Below are 19,700 nucleotides of genomic sequence, written 5' to 3' on the forward strand. Positions count from 1 at the left end.
TGTACTACCTTGTAAGTAAGTAGACTGTACGTGTACTACCTTATCAGTAAGTAGACTATACGTGTACTACCTTATAAGTAAGTAGACACTGTACGTGTGCTACCTTATCAGTAAGTAGACTGTACGTGTGCTACCTTATAAGTAAGTAGACTGTACGTGTGCTACCTTATAAGTAAGTAGACTGTACGTGTACTACCTTATCAGTAAGTAGACTGTACGTGTACTACCTTATCAGTAAGTAGAAGCTTATAAGTAAGTAGACTGTACGTGTACTACCTTATCAGTAAGTAGACTGTACGTGTACTACCTAATAGGTAAGTAGACTGTACGTGTACTACCTTATCAGTAAGTAGACTGTACGTGTACTACCTTATCAGTAAGTAGACTGTACGTGTGCTACCTTATAAGTAAGTAGACTGTACGTGTACTACCTTATAAGTAAGTAGACTGTACGTGTACCACCTTATAAGTACGTAGACTGTACGTGTACTACCTTATCAGAAAGCAAACGGTACGTGTACTACCTTATCAGTAAGTAGACTGTACGTGTACTACCTTATTAGTAAGCAGACTGTACGTGTACTACCTTATAAGTAAGTAGACTGTACGTGTACTACCTTATCAGTAAGTAGACTGTACGTGTACTACCTAATAGGTAAGTAGACTGTACGTGTACTACCTTATCAGTAAGTAGACTGTACGTGTACTACCTTATAAGTAAGTAGACTGTACGTGTACTACCTTATCAGTAAGTAGACTGTACGTGTGCTACCTTATAAGTAAGTAGACTGTACGTGTACTACCTAATAGGTAAGTAGACTGTACGTGTACTACCTTATCAGTAAGTAGACTGTACGTGTACTACCTTATACGTAAGTAGACTGTACGTGTACTACCTTATCAGTAAGTAGACTGTACGTGTACTACCTTATAAGTAAGTAGACTGTACGTGTACTACCTTATCAGTAAGTAGACTGTACGTGTACTACCTAATAGGTAAGTAGACTGTACGTGTACTACCTTATAAGTAAGTAGACTGTACGTGTACTACCTTATAAGTAAGTAGACTGTACGTGTACTACCTTATCAGTAAGTAGACGTGTGCTACCGTGTACTACCTTATAAGTAAGCAGACTGTAGAGTAAGTAGACTGTACGTGTACTACCTTATCAGTAAGTAGACTTATAAGTAAGTAGACTGTACGTGTACTACCTTATAAGTAAGTAGACTGTACGTGTACTATCTTATAAGTAAGCAGACTGTACGTGTACTACCTTATTAGTAAGTAGACTGTACGTGTACTACCTTATTAGTAAGTAGACTGTACGTGTGCTACCTTACTAGTTGCTAGACGATATATCTTCATTTGTGAGTAGAATATTCGGTCGTAGATATGTCAACAGAACAATAATCATTTAAGCTGGCGGGCGGAAATAAAAGCAATGAAAATGAGATAGAGATAATTTGATAATTTTCACATATCCGTAGACGTATTATAAAGAAGATATTATCACTAAGATATCCATTTGTTGTGATAGCTGATAGATGATATATTTAGATAAAGATTAGTTAACTTACATAATGATTTCTTCCATTGTTGACTTTTGTAAATTAAATTAATTTTAAGGATCTACAAGAACGAGAAAACTTTGGATAAATGATCTTTATTCGACACACATAAGAAATAATAGGTACACCATCGATAGAATTAATATTGAGACATACATCCTCAGACTTACAGGCTAACCTGGTAACAAAGTATCACAATTTGGACGGAAACACAACATAATAGATATATGATCAATGACGGGTTGGAAATATAAGTTTAAACGAATCATCTAAACGGAGTCAAATATGTGTACAAGCTTGATCAGATGAAAGTTTACATCAGCAGGTTATGTGCTTAAAAAGGCACATTTTCTTTGCCGATATGATGTTGATAATTTGTAATGATAAATTCTCCTATTAATTTAGTCAATGCTTATTTGACAAAACCCAGCACATATTTTCGCTGCAAAATAAATAAAAAATAAAAATGCTGACTACAGCCTTATGTTGCTGCTTGTCAAACTTGGTGATAGGCAGTGGGTACAGACAAAAATATGTATACGTACACCTTTCTTAATGAAAACTTCTTTTCGGCATTTGCAAGTATCTCCTACAGTCCTGTCTCGGTTGCTTAATACTCTGTCACACACTAAGGTGTACAGCAGAGGTAAGATCAAACTTATATTTTATTTTTTCATTTTACTGTCATAGGTTCCTGCCTCTTTGTAAGCTCCGACGTATCCTGAGTTATCTACAACATCCACGCGGCCGGCTGCACCTTTGCCCTTTCCTTCCGCGTCGAACCTTTCCTTATGTGATCCAGTATATTTGCTGGCGTCTGTCATGCCTTTTACATTTCCAGTTGCGGACTGTTTCTGTGGGTGAAAATCAAAACAATTTCTTTTTACTTGAAAAATTTTGAAAATAGTTCTTCTGCCAGCTGACATAACTCCTCCCCCTTCTCTCTCTCTCTCTCTCTCTCTCTCTCTCTCTCTCTCTCTCTCTCTCTCTCTCTCTCTCTCTCTCTCTCTCTGTGCAAGTAAATAGCAATTAGGAAAATGTGAAATCTAATGTGGGAACAAAAGTTACCCGAATACGATAAAACGAGTGCTAAATATTATAACAATTATTACAAAAATTGTGTATTTGTGTTGTATATGTATTTCTGTTTCTTTTGAAATACATCATGGTTTTTCAATAAACCATCAGAGAGATAAGTGACGAAATAATGTTACTCGCTATGTGAGTTTGGAGGATATAGAAATTTACCGTCTCAGTTCCCTTCAAATTTCTACATTCTCGCTTAAAAATTATCTATACCTCTATATGTACAGCGTTACAAATGACGGGTCGTATTTAGGACTTACCGTGGTCCCAGTCATTTTCACATCTTTTAGATTTTTCAGCAATTCTTGTTTCCATGTGCTTCCCTCTGGTGGTTTCTTCCCTTTTTTCTTGGCTTCTAACTTTTCACAGGCTACATCAAGAAATCGCTCCGAATGTGTATTGTCTATAGTCATAAATCTGAATGTATGATAAAGATCAAAATGTCTTAAAGTTCAAGGTCACAATATTCCAAAATAGTAAAAATAATAAGCACATGAAATCTGTTGAATTATGGGTAACGTGAATTACTTCATCCAGATTATGACATCAATCTTTTTTTATTTGCCACAGTCGTACCTTATGTTTCAAAACTAAGCCCTAAGCATTAATAATGAGTCCTACATGGACGAAACAGCTGTATGTTGCAGTTTAATTCAATAGGTGGCAATAATGTATATAATTCTTAATACGCATTGAAAAGTATTATTCACTTGTAGGTCTTTCTTGAATTAGAATTTCCGTTCACCTGAACAGACGCCTAAATAAATGATTAACGTCACTTTAAGATACGTATCCTGGAGGAGTGATCTGCCCTTTAAACAAGGTACAGCGTCCAATCTTCAGCATGTATAATATTACATTCGTGCGACTTGTGTGTTAATCACCAATAACGCTCTCACAAATATAACAACTGACAAGTAGTGAAATTATTTCAACAATTATAATAAATCTTCAATCACCTCTAAGTGTTGTAAAAAAGTAAGTATATATATCTACATACTAAGAGAATAGAGGGACACGTTCACTGGCACGTGCAGATATGGTATATATCTCTTTCACCACTTTGGTTAGCTAGTTATGCCGATATCGCCTTGGGCTAAATACAGAAAATGTGTATCCACTTTGTATTGCTTCTGATTTGACATATAGAATGATGTGCATGTTGTGAATGTTAAGATTTCTTTTAAATAGATAACATAAATTTTGTATACAAAACGCTTGGTAATAAAATTGATAGGAAAAAATAATGTAACGTCAACTGATGGCGTGTGCCACCCGAGATTACCAAAGGAATTAAAACTAATCATTACGACGGAAAATCTACCTTTCCCAAAATAAGATGAGTATTATATTTCGCTCTCACCCTTTTGGGGTGAAATATGATCAAAGCTAAAGGAATGTATTCATAGGCTATTACTATTCAAATGGCAATCAACCCTTAATTCCCTTTTCCCAGTTTAACTGACCATGTGAGTTGAGACAACTTTATTTCTATTTCAGTGATGATTCATAATATAGAAGTAGAAATGTTTGTTACGGACTACTTCATTAACCCGTATCCGCCAAACGTTCCCACCACATGGACATGATAAAATATTTTTAAAACTTACGGTTTTCCCTTGTCTTTACACACAGGAAAAATGGAACTATCCATTTCCGTTTTCAATTCGCACCATAGTGGGTTATCTTTTGTTATTTTCCCACAAGCTTGAGAAGTCATGTTGTCCTTGTGACCCAGTTTAGCATATTTCGTCAACTTGTCACACAATTCAGCGAGCTCGTCTTTGTTAAGTTTGGAACTAGTCGCTGAAACAAAAGTATGCATATACACCATCACTGAAGTATTAAGTCAAACATGTACAACGCATAGATTTTATAACATGGAAATATTAATGAATTAACAAAATTACAACACTAAGGTTGAAAATAAATATCTAATATTTTTGATTAATGAAAAAAATTATATATTTATTTATAGATAGAAAATTGTTAAATAACTAGGCCTAGTGCACTGCTTTCCGGAACTTTATACACGTCATACTATTCTACTTCTTACTATCATTTCAACGTTTCCGATTATAATGTTGTTAAAGTGCAAATTTTCAAAATGAAGAAGAAGGTTTCTGGATTACACACGTCGATCGACAAGTTTTTCAAACAAAATAAAGTCTTTTATTTAGTCAGGGGTTGAAGTTTATTGTTAAATAATTATAAAAAGACTGTCTGAGAAAACGATTCAAAACATCTTTGAAATCATGAAATTCTTTTTCCGTCCGGGGGCTTTGCCCCCTTCATCTCCCCACCAGGGCCCTGCACTCGACCCGCTGGGGGCCTAGGCGGCCAAAGACCCCTCGTCTGGGATCACACACTTTTGCTGGGCTAGCTACGCCCCTGGCAGTATCACACAGGTAAATTGACTTAATATCCAAATGTAATACTAAAATAATAAGTAAGTCTGTGATACACCTGGACGTGTATAGGTAAGTCTGTGATACACCTGGACGTGTATAGGTAAGTCTGTGATACACCTGGACGTGTATAGGTAAGTCTGTGATACACCTGGACGTGTATAGGTAAGTCTGTGATACACCTGGACGTGTATAGGTAAGTCTGTGATACACCTGGGCTTACATAAATCAGTCCGTGATACACCTGGACGTGTGTAAGTAAGTATATAAGTACACCTGGACTTATGTAAGTAAGCATGTGTTACACCTGGACGCCTATAAGTAAATCTGTGATACACCTAGATGTATGTCGGTAAAAAACATAATGACATCAAATCAAGAACAATACCTACAGTATTTAATGGTAAAAAACACTAACCAGCTAGAGTGTGGCAGCGCCTTTACATACGATACCATATATCACATTTGATGTGAACGGGGATGTATGGACGGACCATTGGCAAAAAGAGAAAGTTAACGCTGCAAGCATTATAATTAGAATAATAAGTCAAAGAAAGACTTAAACACACCGTTAAATTATCTACCAGCCAGGTCGGACATGGCCAATGTTTATTCACTAAGACTCTTAAGTACTCGCGTACGGCCTAGCTTGGTGTATGATTACAGGTAATCCCTCTGTTGAATGGGTTTGAATACACGTAAACATTGCTTAAAAGCAAATCTTAAAAGCGTAGTGGAATGCGACAGGAAAACCAGCTTCAATACCATACCGAACACTGAATTTTAACTAAGGTCGTTACTACTCTCTTCTGGCTTCGTTAGCATATGAAAAGTAGGTTCGGCGAGTTTTAATTAAATGAACGGTAGACTGGTCAACGATGGCGAGTTCCCCTGGTGAAAAAGTAGTTCTATCAATACAAATAACTCATTGTTGTGTTATCGTAAACAAGGTATACGGTTAGCAAAACCACACGATGTATTATATAGGTGCATGTATCATTGAATACGTATCTGTACCTACATAGAATTGTATCAGTCAGAGAGTAACATCAAGTTAAGTAAGTACTAGATGTGTAATCGGATGTAGATTTGTAATACATTCGTAATTCGGATCTTATAACATTAACGTTAGGTGCAGAGGCTCGCCACTAATGTCTTTCTATACCCTCGCCAAAATACAAGTTATCTTTTAAGATACTGACCAAGTATTCTCTATATAAGGGTTGTTGGCACTGGTAACTGATTAATATCGACCAGTTAGGCACACAGAAGGCATTATAGCTAGATATCATGTCAGTCAAATACATACTCACCCATTTCTTATTCCAGCGTACCCTAGCGTGTTTCAGCGTATGTCAGCGTATGTCCAAAAAGTCCATACGTTCCTCATACGCTGGCTCTATACGCTAGAGTGTGACAGAGCCTTTAATAAAAGCTGTGATGGTGCACACTACCGTAAACTCAATTACCAGATGTCGTGTGAGAGTGTAAAATGCAGTTAGTGAAATATTTACTCACCCATTTTTAGCTGTGGTGGTGCACACTGCCGTTAACTCAATTACCAGATGTCGTGTGAGAGTGTAAAATGCAGTTAGTGAAATATTTACTCACCCATTTTTAGCTGTGGTGGTGCACACTGCCGTTAACTCAGTTGACAGAAATGTGTCGTGTGACAGTGTAAAATGCCGTTTCCAACGTAAACAGGTCCGGGTTGTATCCGTTGCCGACTGAAATCTGTGTATGACAGGAGCTGTATATTCAGCTGATATTAAAACCCGGCCAGTTTATTGATTGCAAGCACACTCAAACTGGATCGTCTAGTAAGTATTGCCAGGACCTTTAACTTAAGGTGGACATCACCATTAGCCAGGCGCTCAGGACAATCCCGAATTACGGCACCCAGGGTTAAAACACCCTAGTATAGCTTATATACATGTATAACAAACCGTTCGATTTGATAGGAATATCCGTAATTAACTGTTATCACAAACATAATTTCAGCAGTACAGTTAGAATTACGGCAAAGCTGAATGATGGTCTGTTACAATATATCTAAACCCTAATTTGTTACATAGGGTTTAGATATATTGTAACAGACCGAACAATGGCAAAAACAAATATAACAGCTTCTCAATACATAATCTGCTTTCTTTTACAGTAACCTTGGCTACCAATAAAAGTTCTTAGAATACGGCATCCGTAACAAGAGCATTGACAAGCTACACTTACATGTTATTGGTTTAGAATATCAATAATTATTAACAACACAACACAACGACGTCTGAAACTTTTCCCTTTTTCGATGTCACCTACTTTTCATTTCAAACATGTATTGGCATGCACCGTGCAGATAGAGGGGTACAATCTAATTAAATTCGTGTATTTTCTTCCGAAATTTCCGGAGCGCCATACGTCAAAGGCAACATTAGGTTATCAAAGTGTTCTAAAGTCGAGGATATAATGCGAGTAATATCAGGTCATGTACACGGTATTGATGCTCGCGAGCTGATTACCTGATTTTTTTTTTTTTTTTTTTTTGGGGGGGGGGGGGGGGGGGGGGGGAGGAGGGGGGAGTGGATGTTCGCAAGCCGAGGCCGTAATGCGACCTGCGAGTCATGAGTGACACTACAAAGACTTTATTTGTTGGTGGAATATCATTGGATCATGACTAGAAAGCTGTTCGAATGCTACTCCTATGTCTTAGAGTCATATTCACAACAAAGGGCAAAGGTAATTTCTTAAATCTATATGAATAGATGCCTGAACTGCGTCCGTCGTGACAGAACATGTGCTGCCTTCCACTTCCATATTCCTTTCGGGTCGTAAACTCAAATGTTCATATCAAATACACCTTAACACTACTACCCATTCCCACATGCAGCGGTATGTGGTATAAAGTCATTTAATTTGTATATAAAAGTATGACTTATCAATGTCGTATGAAGTCGCAGTATAATGCCATTAAACCATGGGTGTGTCATACCCGAATGTAACGGTGTGTCATCCGGAACAGGTAAGCTGTCCGTATCTATATGTACTACGATCAATTTTATTTCAACTCAATTTAATTTTATTCCGTATACAACAAATAACACGGCCACAATTCAAAAAACGCTATCACTTACATCGTTGGTGCCGAACACCAAAGAGGTGTTCTTCGCAGAATACGGATCCTTTATTTGTTACCATGTAGAATACCACACAACGCATTCATTCTGATATTTCGCATAGTTTACGTAGGATTCAAGTCCACGTCAACACAAAAAAAACTTCATTACTTTAACCCTTGTATAGAAATATATGGTCGGGTGGCGCAGTGGTAACGTAGTGGTAACGTAGTGGTAACGCACTCGCCTTTCACCTAGCCGACCGGGGTTCGATTCCGGGAACGGACGTGAAAAGGTAAGGGGTCACCTGCCCGACCACGTGGGTTTTCCCCGGGTACTCCGGTTTCCTCCCACAACAAGACCCTCCTTAGAATTATTTTGTTTTGTTCACATCCTAAAGTCCCAGACCTCAAAGTCATAGTTCAAAATGCATGATGTGTAAAATATTTTACCTTTTGCCTTGTGTAATTGTGTGGCATGGATAAATTCACCCCTATAAAATAAACTAAACTTGAGTAACAAAATGATTTACCAACTTGATAAACTCTCCACAAAATTTCCACTGCTCGTTTGATAAGTATCGCTTACGTTTTTCTAACAACCAATATTTTCGTCTTACCCACATCCCATAGTCAAACCTCAGTGCTCTGTATTCCTCTTTCAAAAGCCTAGCATGATTTGAAGGTCAACAATGACGTCAGCTCAAATAAAACACAATAGCGCTTATATTACATGATTAAAAATGTAGACTTTGATAATAAAATCCAGTTAATTTTAATCGTTGGTAAAATTCCCCTTGTAATTATCCAAGCTGTAAGCCATACATTGGAAACATTTCACCGTGGATGGAACGTTACAAAAGATCAAACGCTTTCATATATGTAGCTGACGTTAACCAACAAACGTCCTCTTAGAAGACATTTCCTGGTAAAACAATAAAATTATAGTCAACATGTACAAAGAGATGCCTTTTGCTGTTTAATAATGATGTAGTAATGTTATGATGGAAACTGTGTTTCTGGAACAACTACATCCTCTTTCTTACTCTTATAAATGTAAACTTTCACTTAGAAGGTAAACAAATTACAGTGAAACCTCGCTATTAAGACCACTTTGGGGACTGGACAAAAGTGGTCTTAATAGCGAGGTGGTCTGAATAGTGAGGTGGATCAGACTGACCGCAAAGAACCATAACTCTGCTTGAAATATATATACAATGTATGTGTGTTACTTATTAATTGTACCTATGTAACTGTTAACATTATTTTATCACCTATATTATACAAAGTATCACAACTTTTTCCTACCAATCTTTAGGAAACCAAAAAACATATGATACAGCGTTAAACAATTTCAGTAGAACAGCCATTCTTCCGATGAAATATTCATTAACGACCCGGTCTAAATGATTTATGTTCCTCATCTGTAACGTGGGGTTCCGTATTTTCAGAAGAAGGTTTTTTTTAATATCTTTACCATATACGTTAAAAGGATCTGGAGATAAAGATTCCACCTTCCAGAGTCAAAGTTTAACCTATCACTTTCACTCTGAACAAAACTACGTTTATACCTGGTTTCTCATTTGTCGAAACAAAAATCTCTCTATTCTTCTAAAATAACTCACACGTTAAGGACCACACCAGGGTTTGTAAGGTTTCTTTACGTTTAAACCGCTGAAGACAATGAGTGGTGGTTCTAAATGTATTTATGTTGATACGGTCCTTGAACCTATCAAATGAATAATATGTTATACTCAGTAAATCAGTCACTATGTATATTTCCTCTCCCCTGAAGTTGCCTTATCCCTAAAGGTGCTTTGTACATGGGCAATACATCATTGCGATTGTAAATTCAGGCTTGACAATCACGAGGCTTGATATACAGAAACAAAAAAAGGTGTAAAAAACATTCCTCGACAACTTTCTTATTCGTAAATTTTGTAATATCTTAAAATCTGAAATTCATTTTTCTTAACTTTCGATGTAAGATAAATTAGTTAAGTAGACCAAACTTTGAGTAACTTTGGGTAATCTATCAACTATTTTGTCGTCTAATGACCCAAAACACATGCAGGGCATGTGCCATTTTATTAAAACGTCAACTTAATCTAGGAAGATGGGCTTGCACAATATATAAGCAGTCTATAATATATTCATTTATGTTTGTTAAAGTTGTATGTAAATGTTAACATAAGTTTTGCTATCGGTCGTATTGTTTATATAAAACAATGTTAATTGATTATGAAATCAGGATTTCGATATATTTTATAAAAGATATATTTCCGAAGTATTGATCTGAAGAATGAAGACTGTATATAGTAAACAATGGTAGGAGTTCAGTTAAGCATGGCTACCCTTACACTTACTTCTGGTCGTACGTTTAATACTACTAACAATGAATTCTTTGTTTACATAGACTGTTAATCCTGTGCTTCTGGAATTTATCCAAGCTGTATTGTTCTGTTTCACAAAATTATTTTCACATGAATAAATCTCTTAACGTAGCGGTCACATTGAAAGTAAGCAAGGGCAAAGGTCAACCAGTGACCAGGTACAAAGTTAGGAAACAACAACGGTATACATGTCGGTGTATGATATATGAATATCCTATCTCATCTGGCTTTGTCTGGTACAGTATTTAATCATACCAAAGAACATGACCGTTTTGAAGTATTCTAATAGAGTATAACAAATCCGTGCTAACGTGACGTAAAAGGTGTGAGAATCTTTGTAACACAAGGACGAGTAGACAAAATGTCAATGTCAGTTTACTCATGTAGTATCACTTTATATTGGTTATAAAATGTATATACCTGGTAATTCATTATGCATTTATTACGAAATTCTGCGTTGTTTGTTAAGGATTTGATTCCACAAGACTGAAGCAGTGATACAATAAGCACCATGTTACATGTTAAAAGCGTTCGTTACAAAATGCAAAAAATTAAAAACTTTATCATCTTTTTCATAGTTATGGTCATTTAGTGCCAGCATTTCTAGTTACTCGCTGGATGTTATGTGTATTTATTCTACGACCCAGTCGTTAACATGAACACATGTGGACACATTGAATTTAAACACTTTTCTTTTCTATCTTTCTTGAGAGTACCAAATATGACATGGTTTTTTGGCGAATAAATACATTTGTGTTTCATTTTACTCTAAAGCATGCTAATTCTTCAATAAAAACCTTGTTATCTTCCCAAAGTATTAAAGTTTAAACAGTCATCCGCTGATATTCATAAAGTGTTACTGTTGTGAATACGACTTTTGTGTGACCAATACGACAAGAGTCAATTTGGATTTTGTATTTCAACATCAGACTTGCAGACACTTGTACGAATTATTTACAGCAAAGTTTCACAGAGAACCGTCTTAACATAACAAACTTTTCTATACTTGTGTTGAATCCATAATGAATATGAATGATGGTGTATTCTGTGGTAATGGGTAAGACTTATACATGTCCAAACATGGTTATGGTCCTTAAGGCTTTGTATTTCATGTACGTGCACAGTTAGAGAGCCTCCTAATGGCTTTATAATATCAATTTCATATGGAATAGTGGAGAAGGTTAATGAGAATGTAATGAAAGTGGACAAAGCGACCATGAATAATAGAGATGCTATATTCACCATATCGGTTCAGCACATTGGTAGGACTATGGCAGCGCGCCAGGTCATCGATCATAATAACGTATGTACATTTATTTATACATGTGATACTGACCATAATGTCAGCACGACTGATTGTCACTGTACCACAAGGTCTGTACATTGATATACTGACCATCACAATGTCAGTCCCTATACCATACAGTCTGTACATTGATATACTGACCATCACAATGTCAGTCCCTGTACCACAATGTCTGTACATTGATAAACTGACCATCACAATGTCAGTCCCTATACCACAATGTCTGTACATTGATAAACTGACCATCACAATGTCAGTCCCTATACCATACAGTCTGTACATTGATATACTGACCATCACAATGTCAGTCCCTGTACCACAATGTCTGTACATTGATAAACTGACCATCACAATGTCAGTCCCTATACCAAAATGTCTGTACATTGATAAACTGACCATCACAATGTCTGTCCCTATACCACAATGTCTGTACACTGATGTACTGACCATCACAATGTCAGTCCCTGTACCACAAGGTCTGTACGTTGATGTACTGACCATCACAATGTCAGTACCTATACCACAATGCCTGTACATTGATGTACTGACCATCACAATGTCAGTCCCTATACCACAATGTCTGTACATTGATGTACTGACCATCACAATGTCAGTCCCTATACCACAATGTCTGTGCATTGATATACTGACCATCACCATGTCAGTCCCTATACCACAAGGTCTGTACATTGATATACTGACCATCACAATGTCAGTCCCTATACCACAATGTGTGTACATTGATGTACTGACCATTACAATGTCAGTCCCTATACCACAATGTCTGTACATTGATGGACTGACCATCACAATGTCAGTCCCTATACCACAAGGTCTGTACATTGATAAACTGACCATCACAATGTCAGTCCCTATACAACAAGGTGTGATATTGACATTCCGTGGTTGTCACTCTGCCATATTCCCTCCTTACAAAACGAATATTCTTGTTTGATAACGAATGACACCCCTCCCTCCCTCCCTCATAATATCAAATGAACCACATTGCTGTTTCCCTAAATCATTCAACCAGACCTCTATCTTAAACCCCATTCATACGACGCGATTTGCGTACCTCAGTATATTTTACACATATGTAACTTTACTTTCATGTGCAATTTTTGTTGTATGAACTGATTTGCTCACATGTAAATTCTGCACAGTTGAATAAATTTGCACCTGGTCAGGACTAGGTCCAAATTAACTTTTGCATGCATGTTGTCGCAAATTATTTGCTCCCATTTGTAAATTTTGTCGTATGAACACGCAGCAAATTTACTTATGTAAGTATTTTGTCATGTATATTGCATCAGTCTCTATTTTAAGCGTTGTTATGGTTGTGTGTGCTTTGGCGGGGAAAATATGTCTATAAACATGACGCCTTTCAAACGACCTAACGAATTTTCAATGGTCATTCGTGCTCTACTTAAACGATAGTTGAAAGTAGACCGAGTTTCTGTAAGGGTAGATCTGTTGATGTATGGCTTCAAAATCCAAGTCTTCAAAGGATACGCTAGGTCACCAAGAACTACTGGCATAGTACTTTCCCCAAATGGCTTTCGCCACTCTGGAAACAAGGAGCCATTATCTCCTTTGAGATAAATTTCCGAATTTGCATCATGGACCCTTCCTGGCCAAGTTATATTTATGTCTTTAAAGATAAAGCTGTGGTCGCAAACATCCTGCAAAATCAAGGAGTAAAACCCTTTCCAGTTAAAGTAGCCTCCATGGGAATGCTTAGGAGCTATGATGGAAATATGCATGCCAAATTTTTCAGAAAATTTTAAGAACGTTTCCTTTTTCATTCGAAAATTCTCATACCAATCTTCGTCCTTAAAGTCATTAAGTACGGTATTGTCGTACCATTCAGTGGATCGGACTTTCCTTCTAGTTTCCTTGATTCGGGAACATCCAATAGCTAATCCTATGCCCAAATAGCAAGGGAATACCCCTTTTTCTGTGAAAATTCAGCAGTCTGAATCGGTCCATCTCCATATTTCAAATGACAATGTGGGGATTTACTGACGGTACATAAATCGCTTGTGAACGCATAGCAAATCAACTTTTATATATAAGCAAATTTTCGTCGTATGAATGGGGTTTTAGATTCTTCTACCAGTTTAAGCATATCAATTCAGGGTTACAGTCTTATTGTCATTCCAGGAGTGAATTGAATGAATGAATGCCGATTGTGCAGATCAATCTATCTTGAATATCCGCCTTACTCTAACTCAAACCAACACCTCAGTTTTCTTGTTACAAGATGATGAGTGTAGATGAATAATCTGGTTGACAGTATCAGTACCATCCACCAAACTGTTGACATACCTATTAACGTTGCAACTGTGGCATAGTGTTTTATAAACACGTCCTGTTTTTTAAGTAAAGTTTTTTTTTTGCAATTGGAATCTAATACCTGAGATTTTATGTCAATTTGTTATGTATCAACACATGCATTAACCGTTATGGTCAATAACTTGTATTGCTAATGACGATGAAAAATTGATATTATTTCCAATAACTGGAATTGTATCGAGAGTTGAGCATCACAGGTGTGTAGTATACCACTGACAAGTAAATGTATGAAAGAATATTGTACCACTGACCACAACAGGTGTGTAGTATACCACTGACCACCACAGGTGTGTAGTATACCACTGACCACAACAGGTGTGTAGTATACCACTGACCACCACAGGTGTGTAGTATACCACTGACCACAACAGGTGTGTAGTATACCACTGACCATCACAGGTGTGTAGTATACCACTGACCACCACAGGTGTGTAGTATACCACTGACCACCACAGGTGTGTAGTATACCACTGACCACCACAGGTGTGTAGTATACCACTGACAAGTAAATGTATGAAAGAATATTATACCACTGACCATCACAGGTATGTAGTATACCACTGACCATCACAGGTGTGTAGTATACCACTGACCACCACAGGTGTGTAGTATACCACTGACCACAACAGGTGTGTAGTATACCACTGACCACCACAGGTGTGTAGTATACCACTGACCACAACAGGTGTGTAGTATACCACTGACCACCACAGGTGTGTAGTATACCACTGACCACAACAGGTGTGTAGTATACCACTGACCACCACAGGTGTGTAGTATACCACTGACCACAACAGGTGTGTAGTATACCACTGACCACCACAGGTATGTAGTAAACCACTGACCACAACAGGTGTGTAGTATACCACTGACAAGTAAATGTATGAAAGAGTATTAAACTACTGACCATCACAGGTGTGTAGTATACCACTGACCACCACTGGTGTGTAGTATACCACTGACCACTACAGGTGTGTAGTATACCACTGACCACCACAGGTTTGTGGTATACTGTTCAGTATTTAACGTTTATAATGGTATCAAACTATTGGCCATTACAGATTTGTGTTGTATAGTTTTGACCGCTACAGTTGTGCATTATTAAACTATACCATTACCTTATAATATGCAAGGCTTAAGGTATACACAGAGATTGGCCGTCACGGGTGGATTTTAACCTTGACACGTGTTTACTGTTATTGAGCTACCGGTCAATGTAGGTTCAATAAAAGTCCATAGTGTACAACCAATGAAATAAACAGCGTACAGTCGTGGTATAACACTAGGATAACTTCAGTAAAATTGACCTCCACTAATGTGAGAATCTGTTACTGGTCAATTACTGACAGAAAATGTAATGCACATGTACTTCACTTGGTATAACGTCATTTATTTATGGCTTCGTAATGACATATTCTGTCAACATTTCAACACAGCCTTCTTTAAAGATAGGTAATTTACAACGATTTTCTATCTAGTTACGTATATTAAGGACACTTTCCTTTGGAGTATCAAATATATTTCAGTTGGTTGTTAAAGGGTTGTAAATTCACATATCGGGTTTTGGAGCAAAGGTGTTACATTTTATGTATGATAATCATCACACACTGTTTCCCGGGCGGTCCGCTATTTATATCTATTGATTACATACACAGAGTACAGACAGTTCAGGTGTTGTGAAACAGGAAAATATCATGTACATGTCTGTACTGAAAAATATACTCCATCAACAAGAATGCTTATAGCTTAAAGGATTTTTTATAAGGAACACATAATATGAGTAAATCATTAAAAATTCATTTAAAACGAATCGTTTCAGGTGGAAAGATTGTTTACAACTTACCATCGACCAAATGAAGGAAATGTTAAACACACTAGTTCGTCATATCTTTTTAGTCATGTATATGTGCAACTTGACATTTATGTAGCATAACAATCTGCATGAAAATTGTGTTTTAGTTTGATAAGTTGAAGCAGTATTATAGTTCGTTTCGCAGATGTTTCTTGAACACCACTAAGGAATACTCTTACACTGCTAATACTGTCCGGTGTTGAAGCACTTCTCTGTTTAAACTTATCCAGGTAAATACAAAATCAAGTGGTGTTTGGATAAACTCTAGTCTGCTCTAACCCATAGACATTACCACGGTTGACTGCAGCTGACTACAAAACCAGGAAAACGTAAATTATTTAAAAAAAAAAGAAAAAAAGAAAAATAAGACATTTAAAACAGATTGCTTTCCTGTTACTAAATCTGATTAAAGCGACAACATGGCCTATGATTACGAAATGCTCATTAAATATTCGTTTTCATTCAAATTCGCAACCTTATTACATAAGCTAACTAATGGACAGTTTGTGTGATTTTCTAGTGATTCGAAGCTTTCAATACATGTGTACTGTTGCGTCTCCCCGACAACAAGAAAACACAACCGGATATGCATTCCTACCTTAAATATTTATCATCCGACAATACAAACAAGTTGTGGCCAAGCATATTGAGCTCGACGACTCCCTGGGATAACAACTTACTCATCAGTTTTTCTGCGAGACTACCCACAATATTTGGGTTCCCATTTTGTCTTGGAAATATGTCGTTACCAAATCGAAAGTCCGATGTAAGCTTTGAATTGATTGATTCCAAAAAATAGTTATCAATGGCTTTATCGTTCTGAAAGAAGAACTACAGTTAAATCAAAGTAGGCCAGTTTTACAGTTAAAATAGATCTACTGAAGGTTTACTTCCATCTTGCATCGCTCATACATCAGCATTGCATGATTCTAGCAGTATTCATTACAAACAAAATGTATCCAAATGAAATGATGATGGTTATATACTGTTTTCTAACGAGAAGCACCGTCCATGTACCGATTTTTCAGCGAGCTGATCATATTCCGCGTATCGATTCCTAGCGACTAACACCGTCCATGTACCGATTTTTCAGCGAGCTGATCATATTCCGCGTATCGATTCCTAGCGACTAACACCGTCCATGTACCGATTTTTCCGATTCATATTCGTATCGATTCCTAGAGAGTAGCACCGTCCGTATACCGATTTTTCAGCGAGCTGATCATATTCCGCGTATCGATTCCTAGCGACTAACACCGTCCATGTACCGATTTTTCAGCGAGCTGATCATATTCCGCGTATCGATTCCTAGCGACTAACACCGTCCATGTACCGATTTTTCAGCGAGCTGCTCATATTCCGCGTATCGATTCCTAGCGACTAACACCGTCCATGTACCGATTTTTCAGCGAGCTGATCATATTCCGCGTATCGATTCCTAGCGACTAACACCGTCCATGTACCGATTTTTCAGCGAGCTGATCATATTCCGCGTATCGATTCCTAGAGAGTAGCACCGTCCGTATACCGATTTTTCAGCGAGCTGATCATATTCCGCGTACCGATTCCTAACGACTAACACCGTCCATGTACCGATTTTTCAGCGAGCCGACCATATTCCGCGTACCGATTCCTAGCGACTAACACCGTCCATGTACTGATTTTTTTAGCCAGCCGACCATATTCCGCGTATCGATTCCTAGCGAATAACACCGTCCATGTACCGATTTTTCAGCGAGCTGATCATATTCCGCGTACCGATTCCTAGCGACTAACACCGTCCATGTACCGATTTTTCAGGGAGCTGACCATATTCCGAGTACCGATTCCTGGCGAGTAGAACCGTCCGTGTACGTTTCTTCAGTGAGCTGATCATATTCTGCGTACCGATTCTTAACGAGTAGAACCGTCCGTGGATTTGTTTTCTACAAATCGTAACTAATTATGAACGACTGGACAGGTTTTGATAAAGTTTAGTCAGAAACATCCTTTTCAGTTTTGTATAAACAATAAGCCTCACCTCCCAGAGGCCTGAGAGGCGGGGCCAAATAAAAACCAAGCTGCATGGATTCGATCCCAGTTTGATCTGATGAAGAGAATTCAGTTGTGTATAACAATGAGTCCGGGTTCCCTGGGCCGAGAGGAGTGGAGACCTAAATGAGAAATTATTCAAAATCCTTCTTCTCTCGGAAAATTGTTCAAACATTTTAAATGTTTTCTGTTGATATCTTGGTATTTTCTTTGTTGTTTTTGTTTCAATTCGTTTAGATGAAGCAATTTCAGCGAACCAAACTTTGTGAGCGATTCAGCACATAAGGGCTTCTAGTAAATACATATAACGTACTGGCATATATTCTATGTCAATCTCTCCATTGTAATTACTTAACTTCACAAGATTTTCTACATACATCAATCAAGTGTTTTAGTCTTGACATCACCAGTTTTCAGTTTTAATGTTATATGGTTACTATGAACAAAGTAGTCGAAATCGCTGATTTCAGCGTCTCTGGAATATCTCCAAAACCCTGCAAAGTAACTCCACAAAACGTCCTATCCACATCAGTCATGTGGTCTAGTAGTGCTTTTTGCTATGTACCCGTTTTTAGTTTTAATATTTTCATCGTTACCATGACAACAAATACTTCATATCACTGACTTCATTGCGACTGGTCCTTTATCACTATCTTGTTGTCCTTCGACCAATCAACACTCACGGTTGAATAATGGTATGTAAATATTCAGATTTGTTTAAATGAGGCAAACCGACGCGATTTTTTTTTCGCGTTTGAAAACCATTGAAGTACAGTTGTAAGTCCACATACGAACAACCCTTAATATGACAGGGTATTTCTTTGTTTTAAAATTTATTTTATACAGGGCATAGAATGTAGACAGTCTTTTAATGAAAAAAATGTCTGGTAAGTAAGTGGCGGTGCCAAGGACAGTAAAACATCAACAAACAGGTTAATTTACTGAATGGAAATGTCAACTGGTTCTCTCTCTCTCTCTCTCTCTCTCTCTCTCTCTCTCTCTCTCTTACTTAAATATTCTTGGTTTTAATACCATTTTACCCGTAATATAAATGTATATGTCAATGAAATGCAGTCTTATAGAGAGTCGCATTAATTTTTGATGTCAAAGATACCATTAATTGTAAACACTGTACTTATTAATGTATAACACATTTAGTGGTCATATAATTCCATATAATCGTTGTTGATTGTATCTCGACAACTTTCACTTTAAACGCAAAATCTGTTTCAAATTTCGAAAATTATATATGAATGTAGATTTAAACCTTAAACTGTTACCAAATGGTATAATACAGTCAGTATAAGTACAATTTTGGTGACAGATGAATAGATGTCTTCAGTAACAGCTGTATACTACCATCTCGCTTAAATATACTGGGTCATATTTATAACTCTATATATACTACTGTATTACTGAAATATGTTATATCAATTTTTTTCTTATATGAAAACTAAACCCAATTTGCACCTAGACAACATACATAAGTGACGCGCAAAGTCACAGGTGATGACGAGACACTTTCTACATCGACCAAATACAGTCCATTCACATTCATCACCCGATACGGTTACATGTTCACGCCCTCTCCACA

General features: G+C 37.2%; 1 protein-coding gene across 1 annotated transcript; it reads right to left on the reverse strand.

The window, feature by feature from the left end:
- Positions 1 to 1,648: 1,648 nt before the first annotated feature.
- LOC132543931 (tubulin polymerization-promoting protein family member 2-like) lies at positions 1,649 to 6,600 on the reverse strand. Its single transcript, XM_060207484.1, has 4 exons — positions 6,582 to 6,600; positions 4,266 to 4,461; positions 2,916 to 3,072; positions 1,649 to 2,423 (listed from the first exon to the last, which is right to left on the reverse strand). Exons 1-4 carry the CDS (start codon positions 6,583 to 6,585, stop codon positions 2,235 to 2,237), a joined length of 546 nt encoding a protein of 181 aa, XP_060063467.1. The 5' UTR covers positions 6,586 to 6,600; the 3' UTR covers positions 1,649 to 2,234.
- Between the last annotated feature and the right edge of the window lie 13,100 nt (positions 6,601 to 19,700).

The sequence above is a fragment of the Ylistrum balloti genome, unplaced genomic scaffold, assembly GCF_031769215.1.
Source record: "Ylistrum balloti isolate Yb309-2 unplaced genomic scaffold, AGI_CSIRO_Ybal_v1 Utg369772, whole genome shotgun sequence".
Classification (NCBI taxonomy): domain Eukaryota; kingdom Metazoa; phylum Mollusca; class Bivalvia; order Pectinida; family Pectinidae; genus Ylistrum; species Ylistrum balloti.